Source organism: Pistacia vera, unplaced genomic scaffold (assembly GCF_008641045.1).
Source record: "Pistacia vera cultivar Batoury unplaced genomic scaffold, PisVer_v2 Contig393, whole genome shotgun sequence".
NCBI classification, from domain to species: Eukaryota; Viridiplantae; Streptophyta; class Magnoliopsida; order Sapindales; family Anacardiaceae; genus Pistacia; species Pistacia vera.
The window spans coordinates 535,139-544,702 of NW_022196216.1; the positions used below are offsets into that span (position 1 = coordinate 535,139).

Consider the following 9,564-nt stretch of genomic DNA (forward strand, 5'->3'; position numbering starts at 1 on the left):
CATCTTATTTATATATAGTTAATAAGTTTGATCTTGTTTTTGTGCATTGTTTTTTATATCCCTTTCCTCTTTATCTACTTTAGATATCTAACACTGATTATTCGTCAAAGTCTAGGAACTTTTGATCTATTTAAGAAGAGGATTTTTTATTGACACCCTTTGCTTCAGTGAATATATTAGACCCATAAGTTTTTGAAACTGGTACCTTTTTTTTTTCTTTTTTTCTTTTTTTTATAGGTAAATTTAATAAAAAAAATTATACAGAAAAGTAGAAACATATCCCCAGAAGAGGTCTAGAAGACCAGAGCAAATGTGCCTATTTCTAATGTATTCACTTGGCACTTACGTCCTTGTAATTTACATTTGTTAGATTTAACAATAAACAAAGACCGATATAAGAGAATAACTCCAAGTCCTGAGTGTGTCCACTTTATACCAATATAATATTATAAAACATAGTTGTTTATTACATAGCATTAGTTGTTTAATTAATGGTAAGTCTAATTTAAAATGTTTATCATATCCTTTACTCCATCGATTTTAAACAGATGACAAAATGTGTAAGTGGTTATTTTTTAAGTTAGCGGGAGTAAACTGTCAGTTTCTTGAGTTTAAGGGGGTCAGGGTACTTAACCCTCAAATAAACCATCACTAAACTAAATCTAGTCAATGAAAGGAAAGAGAATTTTCTCGGTGAAACATTTTCATGCTTTCTCATGCACACATTTATTACTCCTCTTAGTTTCTCATTGTTACTAGATCTCAACCCTAGATGGAAATGCTATAAGGAACTCCTTTTCCGGTGACACCAGAATCGGAAAACGGCTTCAACAACTCATACGGCGTAATCCCAGCTCCATTTCTGTTCTTCAACTCCTTATTCGCATTCCTCGCATCCACAACTCCCTCAAACTCCGTCAACTTCCCATTAAACTTCTCAAAAGCACTTTTCACGAGCGGATCCTCCTCCCAAGCCGGCTCCGCCAGCTGCCCCAAATACTCCTCGTCCGGAGAGTGATTCGAGAGCACATCCAGCACCGTCATCACCGTCGCCGCTTGAACCTGTGACGGAAAGCATCTCAAAAGCACAACTTCCGGCTTCTCCAATAAGAATTTCCAGCCCTCTTCGGAGTTGTCCTCTGTGGGCATGTTGATTCTTGCAATGGTTGGCCTGTTTGGGAAATAACCTGCGTATGGATACTGCCCGAAGTTTACGGCTGCGTGGTGACCGGAGGCCACCCATGCGATGGTTGTGACGATTTCGATTAAATCTTTCGGGGTTTTGAGCTCAGGCCACCATGGCGCATCCTTTTTATCTCCATGTCCGACGGTTTTTATCTCTTTCCACCATGCTCGGAGCTCTTGATCGGAGGCGACAAGTTTTGGATCAGGGTAATAGTGGTTCACATAATCAGTCACCCATTGTTTCAATGCGTCCCAGAGAACAAGTCCATCATTGGCGTAGGGGTAATCTTCAATTGTGAGCTTTAGGCCATGAGAAGAATTTGGATCTTCAGCAGCCATCCCCCTGGTTAGCCACAAGAGGAGAAAAAAATTAGGGAAATATTCGACGCGGACAAAAGAACATTAAACAACAAAATTTTACAGTTCTCGATGCAAAAAGTTTACCTGTTGATTAGGTCTTGGGGCAGTGCCTCGTGGTCAAAACGCCACACCACGTCGTATACAGCAGAGCTGAGCTCCATGGAGAACTTGCCAGGTGAGAAAGTGCTTTCGATGATCCCACCAGCATTGATTAGCTTTTCTCGAGCTAGGGCATTGATCTCCATTGTGTACCGGAAATGTGGGTGCAATAGTCTATAGATTGGGTGCATCACACTGAGTTGCCGGTTGGTGGCAATTATGTAAGGTTCTGTACAACAATGAGTTCTTAACCTGCATACAGAAGTTAATGTCGTTACAAAACGACTCTGGTTATCAAATGATTGATTGAATTAAGCACAATTTACTTACAATAATTAGGTGGCGTTTGATAATTTTATCTTTTTAACAAACTTTCAAGAGGAAAATCGAGAGAGATGGCACGTACCAATGGCTAATAAGTTGGTGATAGCCAGCATCAATGGCGAGGACTTGAGCTTTAGCCAACCTCCATAGCCAGCAATCTGTGGAGTTCCAACTGGGAGTGTACACTTCTTTCCACTGGGGTTTGCCGTCCATCGGAGGTCGAACGAGCTCGATGGCCAGAGGCCTCAACGTGCCATCTGGGGTTAGGAAAAACACCGTGCGAGATCCATAAAGCGTTGTGTTCTTTAACGTTCTCACTTTCTGAACATATGGTAGCATCAAGTCATGGTAATCTAGAATGAACAGCTTCTTTTGTTTGATGGCCTGTGGAAAAATTAATTAACAACAATTAGTTTTAATTGATAGGGTTAATTAATCTTGTGCAATTTTTCATGTAGAAGAAATGGAAATTTACTGAGTTTTGTTTGTTTGTTGTACCTCATCGACAGTCATGAAGCCTTTGATTTCCTTCTCGAGGATCTCTGTGGTGATTTTTGATTGTGGTGGACCATAAACTGCAGGTTCGAGTGTGCTTTTCAATGGCCACTCCTGCACAATTTTTAAGGCGATTTTTTAAGCTTAATTCTCTGTTAGCATGATTTTAAACATGCTTTATAAAGATTTAATTGATAGTTAATAATAATTTTTTTTTTTTTTTTTTTTTTATGATCAGGGTGTTGAACCAGATAGCGTACACCTCAACTAATCCTCCGAAATCTTAAAACTACAAACTAGAAAAAGGGTTCCAATAACTCAGGGATGGAGGTGAATCAAACTTAGGATCTCTTGAATAATACATCCAAGAGTCCTAGTTGATCAATCGGTTACTCAATGATAGTTAATACCAACTTCATTAAATAGAATCAGTAGTGAATAGTTTACTAATATTAGTGAACACTAAAAACCAAAAATTCAATCAAATTTTTCATATCAAAAACAACAAAATTCTACTTTTACTATTTACTTGGGTAAATAAATAGAAGTTTAGACGTAATTTTGTATACAGATATATAACATACCGTGACCAATTTTATGCATAATGGGTTGAGACCAGCCAGAGTTTGCCGAGCAGACTCCTCATCCCTAAACCAAAAAAACCTATCTCCTGCGAATGGGAAACAAAAAACACAAAAATTATGCATGAGAACTTGAGATTTTTGAATGCCTTATAAGAAAAAGAGAATGAGCAAATTTCTCACTGGTCATGGCTTCAGGGGTCTCGAAACGCAGCACATCTTCACTGCTATCCTCAATGGCCTTCACCAATCTGGGGATGAGTGTTTTCCAGAACCCTTGTTTAGTGAGTGGGGGCAAGTTGATTCCTACGTTGAAGAGGGAGTCTATGGCTGTGAAGTATGGAAACCCTAGATCGGAGTCGACGATCGAAGTTTGGATCGTCGGGATTAAAGCATGCAGGGCGCAGTAGAGAGTTTTGGCTGAAAATGTTAGCTCTTTTATGTCTGAGAAGGCTTCATCTCTGGGTACGTAGATTGTGCTGGTGGCTAATTTCTCAGAATATGGATCTGCAAAGTCATAAAAAATAATTATTATTTTTTTTATTTTGGGAAATCAATCTCTCCATGTCCTTTTTTTTTTTTTTTAAATCTGAATTAAATCATTAAAATCCACTGGAATACAAAACATTTTAGAGTCTTCACACAAGAAATTTCTCTTTAACTTGGGCTTTCCGTAACTTCCTACATTAAGAAACTGGTCCTGATTTTAAAAATGAAAAAATTAACGTAAGGATTAATTAATGCTCCAATATTTTGATTTTAAGTTTTCACTATCCCTAAAAAGTGACTATCTATCATCACAACCCTAATTTTACCTTAAAAGAAAAATGACTTCATGATGCCAATGCTAGCTCCTTACCTTTGTCACACCGACGCCGTCCTGTTCTGCAGCGGCGAGGGTAAGGGTGTTGCTTCCCACTGAGCACCGGTCGAGCCAAATCTTCGCTCTTATCAAGGTTTCCAAGATCATTGTACACATCATAGTCGTAAATTCTCTCGGTGTTCTTGCGCTCTCCTTGTCCGTTGCCTCGTAGATTGACAAGCTCTTCGGCTCTCAGCTTCATCAGTCCATTCGGTGTGTTTGATGGCAAGTATGACTGATCTCACAAAACCAAGAGCTCAATAAGTCAATGATGAAATCGAATTAATTAAATTCGAGTGAAAAGATTATCTTCATGGAGACCAAATATATTATGTTCAGTAATCAAGGACCACTATTGTAATATGTATGACGAATTTTCATAAATGGCCGGTCAAGGACCACTGTTGAGGGTATAATTTGATTTAGAAAATTAAAAATTTGCCAAAAAAATAAATAAATAAAATAAAGTTAAAGGATATTTTTCTTGATGGATTCTGTCTCTCTTGTAATTGTTGTTGTAGGATTGAATAAAAGTATTTCATGTTATTATTATCTGTTGGAAATTCTTTCTCCTATACATGTAAATATCATCATGATTTATTATATAAGTACAATATAAATATTCTAGTTATATATATTTATTAGATTTTATCAAATGGTTAATATTACAAGAACAGCTCATCATATGCTAGTACTTAATTATTTGTAATGTATTTTCTAAATATTGGAAGATAAAGTTAGGCAGATAACGGAAAGGATTCATGTGGAAAAATCATACTTTAATTTTTTTTCCAAGAAATTTATGAAAGAAAAAAGAAAAAAAAACTTTTATCCTTCTTAATTTAAGGTAAACCTTAATACTTGTTTGTAAAATTATCCTTTAATTTTTTTTTCCAAGAAATTTATGAAAGAAAAAAAAAACATTGTTGGTTTAATTCGTTAATTATGATCATCTCAACTTTAAAGCAAAATCATTGAGCAATGAGATATTTCTCCCTTTATTTTTTACTTCAGCTGACGGACCATATGCCCTGCGAGCTTTCTGATGTTATATGCAAATAAAATATAAAGAAAATAACAAATAATAATAATAAAGAAAAAAACATAGGTATAAGTAGATAGCATGATTTTAAAACCCGGACTGGCCCGGCCAGTTTAATCGGTTGGACCAAGACCCGAGGCCTTCTCCGGGTCGGGTTACTTTCAACTGTTTTAAGTTTAAAATCTAGCAAACACACCCCTAATTAATACACAACAGTCCTTAAAGGTTTCAAATCCAGCAAACACACCGTCTAGCCAAATGCAAATCGGTGATGATCTCCCCTTTTCTGACAACTTTCCACCTTCCCTTGCTGTCGGAAACCACCTTCTGACTTTCTCCGGGGTTGTGACGCTTCATCTCCCACCGTCGCGCGATGTTTCGTCATCCAACAATTTTTCTTCGATTTCCTGGCGTCGATTGGCTTTCTCCGACATCGATAGGCCTCCTCAGCCACCGATCTACCTTATCACAAGCTCCCTTGTCGTCGTTCACGAAGATCCAGTCATGCCATTTTTCGGTGATATCTCAACTTGCCAGCTGTCAAGTCGTCCTCACCAATACCCGATCTACCCTCCCTGGTGTGTCGCCGCCGCTCTTCTAGTCAATCATTGATTTGCATTTGGCCAAGAGTTGTATTTACTAGATTTCAAACCTATAGGGCATGATGGTATTTATCATGAGTATGTTTGCTAAATTCTAAACCAATCAAACCATTGATTTGAACCACCGATTTAACCGGTTAACCCATGACCCGGTCGCCTAAACGGGTCATCTCCGGGTCGGGTTTTAAAACCTTAGCAGATAGTAAACTTAATCATAGGACATAGGAATCAGAAATAAACAAAAAAACGTGACACTGACCTTAGCTGTAAAGAAGACTCTCTTCTTCTGCGTCTTATCGGTCTTAGGCTGAACCCATGAGCCACATATTATCTTCACCTTACCGGTATCGAATCCATCAAGAACAATATCCTTTAAGAACATCTCCTTGTGGTGCTCATTCTCCACAAACACCGCTCCAACTTCTCGGAAATCCGTCGGAATCTTGAACTCAGCCTCGTATGTTGCCTCTCCTTTCACCTCCTTCCCTTTGTGTGCAAACGCCTTAATGGTTGGCTTCTCCAATCCAGTCTCTGAATCCACCAGTTAAACGTCTTAATGTGTGCTCGAAGAGCTACAGTTTTGTTATATTAAGAAAAACTCATCTTCAAACGGTTAAAGTATCTATTCATCGACTTTAAAGGTTGAGATCTTAACTTTTAGTTACTTTTTATGTTAAGTCACAACTCTCAACGCCATTAAATTATTAAAAAAGATGAGCAGTTCAAAAACTGTGTCAAAAATTTAAATTACAGTATCTTGACGTGTTGAAAACTAGTTTGTAGTATTGATTCTTTTTTTTCTTTTTAAGCAAGTACTATAAATAGAAAATACAGAAAGGTCATAAAAAAACTAACCATCCTACCTCAAGGACAGGCCTTGGAGCAAATTAATCATATATATTGATTCTTGGAGCAAATTAGTGGAAGTATTGGCTAAGAATGAAGAAATAGTAAAAACAAAATAATATCTGTTCATCGATTTAAAGGGTTAAGGTATTTGACTTAGTTTTTAGTTACTTTTAGGCTAACACGCGTCTCAAACCATTTAATTAGAAAAGATGAACAGTTCAGAAACTGTCAAAAACTTGAAACACAGTATCCATACGACTGTGTTTGAAACTTACTGGGGTCGAGCTCGGCGCTGACGAGCTCCAAGAGGAGAGATTTGCCGAGGGCATCTTGTAAAGTATCCAAACTGCTGTCAATAGAAATGCTAGAAAGCAAACTACTGACGGTTGGAATCACAGTGACAACAGCCTTAACAGCGGTGGTTTTTCGTTCGGTTAAATCAGCTACTGAGGCTTTGATGTTGGAGGGGACGAACCCAACTCGGATTTTGGGAGATTTCTTGAGGGAGAGTCGTGAATGAAGTGGAAGAAAAGCATTGGCGGAGGCGCCATTTCCATGGAGAAATGGCTTGTTGGCCAGTGGGAAGAGGGATTTGGAAGATTGAGATTGGTGAAGTTGAGGCTTCAACATTTGGCCTAGGGATTAATTAAGAGAGATATTTGAGAGAAATGGAGAGAGTTTGATTTTGGTTTGTGGGAAATTTTGTTGAGGCATGGAGTGTTTATATAGAAATTGGATTGAGAGAGAGGGAAAGAGCATGAGTTTCATACGGCAGTAGTGAAATTATGTGATATTAAATGAATGAGGACTAAATAGATAGGTCATGAAATGTACATGCATCTTGTCAAGTGAACAAGAATAATGATAAATTTACAAGGTAAATTTAAACTTTGTATTAAAGTGATATAATATTTGACATTATTGTAGTATTCACTTAAATCACCCCATCATTTTTATTTATTTATTTATTGTGAAAATACTTTAATGAATCAATGTGATTGTAATTGATGAATGCATATTTGAAAGGCTTCACGTGAGTCCGTGACCCACTCTATTATTTAAGTCAATTTCTGTAATTTCATTGGCTACCCACATTCTGCTGCTGCTTCTTCACAATTTCAATCTTATTACTGTATTTCTTCTTTATTTTTAATCACAAAACTTCATAATTGGGTTTTATTATAATTAAAATTTAAAAATTCTAAATTATTATGGCAGTAGATAGAGTTTTTATTTATTTATTTATTTTTTATTTTTTTTTGGGTGAAATTATGTGAACTGTGGCACATGGAAAATGGGAAGTGCTAGATTATTTGAAAAGAACAAATGTACTGTTTTGTTTGGTACTGTAATTTTGTCATATGAAAAATTTTAAATTGAAAATTTTGTGCATGAATAGAACTGTGCAGGGATGGCTGATGTTAATGTACAGTTCAAGAATAGATACTGAATTAATTAGTTTAGAAAAAAGCTCTATTTATGAGAAATATTAAATTAATTAGATCAAAGAGAACCCTATTTATGAAATATTTAGTGGGTACAAGACTTCACTATCTCGTTCTACTGATGTGATAAGACTGTTTAATTAAAATAAGGAAAGTTTATGATTCTAAACTTTCAATTTAGTAACCAACAATTACAAGCCAATAGATATACGACACATAACTTTTCAATTTAGTAATCATCAAGCACATTAGTTGTACAAAGAGAGGAGAGGAAAAAAAAATTAGAGTTGACATAAATAATTCAGGTTGTGGTATGTATGACGTGATATTGTTGTATGTTCTAGACTATTTCATAAAACAAATGACATGTATTGTGACTTTAGTTCAGAAAACCACTTATGATCATCCTTCTTCTGGTCTGTTTGATGAATGGTAGAGGATTATCGATGAATTATGATCAAAGTTTGATGAAAAAGAAAATTATTTTACTAAACGGTCTCACCATATTAGCAAGCGAGTCAATAAGAATATCTCGTATATTTTTTTCTTAAAATTTGTAAATCAATAATATATTTAAGGTGCGTTTGATTTATGGAATGTTGTATTGCTGTAAATGTTATATTAATGGGAAAATATATTATTTTGAAGATTATTGAGAATGTTTAGGGAAATGTGTTTCGTTAGGTTGAAATAAATTGGTGGGTATTTTATATAGATTACCAAATTACCCTCATTTTTTAATAGAATATGATATTATTTTTTGAATCATTTCTTTTAACCCGCTATATTTGTTAATTTAGTGAAACACCCCGATAATAAAAGTTTAAAAATTAACTAAAGCACCCCAACCATCCAAAAGGACAGCCGGCCACCACCATCAGACGGTAGCCGACAATTGTTGGAACGACGCAAAAACCGGTTGGATTTGGTCGGTCGTGCACCGATATGGTTGTTTCCGGTCAAATCCATTGTGGATTTGACCAAAAACAACCAGATCTTTGGTCGTCCAGCACACAACTGACCGAATCGGCCACGTTAGCTGGTGACTGACGGTGGTTGCTGGTGGGCGATGGTGGTTTTAGGTGGCCTGCAATTTGTTTTAAATATAAGGACATTAGAACCCAAAAACTTAATTAATTAGGGGTAAAATTGTAATGACTGGTTCATGTAAATTAATTTCAAAATAAGGGTATTATTGTCCAAATTTTTTTTAATAAGAGGTAAAGTTGTAACAAAAATAACATTACCAAGTAATATTAAAATATCTAAGAAAATAGAGGTAATCAGATTACTACATATATAATTAACAGTAATTACTATTGATTTTAGAAAATTACTGAAATATTATATTATTTGACAACCAAACGTAGTAATATAAGTAATATAAGATGATATTATCCTAATAACGAGAGATAACCCTGCCCCTTATGGTACTAGATATATTTTACTTTATTAAAAGTTTAGGATTTTAGAGTTAATTTGAGGGAGAATTACGTCCCCTCTTTCGAGTCTTATCAGTTAGGAAGTCAAGAATTTGTTAAGTTGTTAGTAAGTTGTTAAGTTTGTTTACAGCAGTTATTAAACTGCCCTGTTTAGGTTGTTAAGAGGTTGTTACTGCCGGTAAATACAGTTATATTTCAGCTGTTTTACTAAGCTGATTGTAGCATATAAAAGCTACACTGTAAAATGTATTCTTTAGAGAAACTTATACTAAATACAA

General features: G+C 35.8%; 1 protein-coding gene across 1 annotated transcript; it reads right to left on the reverse strand.

Moving 5' to 3' along the window:
* Positions 1–688: 688 nt before the first annotated feature.
* On the reverse strand, positions 689–7,098 carry LOC116141166 (linoleate 13S-lipoxygenase 2-1, chloroplastic-like). Its single transcript, XM_031426696.1, has 9 exons — positions 6,675–7,098; positions 5,810–6,081; positions 3,904–4,141; positions 3,228–3,551; positions 3,048–3,133; positions 2,467–2,577; positions 2,051–2,352; positions 1,630–1,896; positions 689–1,528 (listed from the first exon to the last, which is right to left on the reverse strand). The coding sequence occupies exons 1-9, from the start codon at positions 7,027–7,029 to the stop codon at positions 769–771; spliced, it is 2,715 nt and encodes a 904-aa protein (XP_031282556.1). The 5' UTR covers positions 7,030–7,098; the 3' UTR covers positions 689–768.
* Between the last annotated feature and the right edge of the window lie 2,466 nt (positions 7,099–9,564).

Bases quoted from the DNA above. Each gene is read 5' to 3' on its own strand.
- LOC116141166 (XM_031426696.1), bottom strand. From the start codon at position 7,029: ATGTTGAAGCCTCAACTTCACCAATCTCAATCTTCCAAATCCCTCTTC. The intron at 4,142-5,809 runs GTCAGTGTCACG...TTGTGAGATCAG, and splicing joins GAGTCTTCTTTACAGCTAAG to TCATACTTGCCATCAAACAC. The intron at 3,552-3,903 runs GTAAGGAGCTAG...ATGACTTTGCAG, and splicing joins ACGGCGTCGGTGTGACAAAG to ATCCATATTCTGAGAAATTA.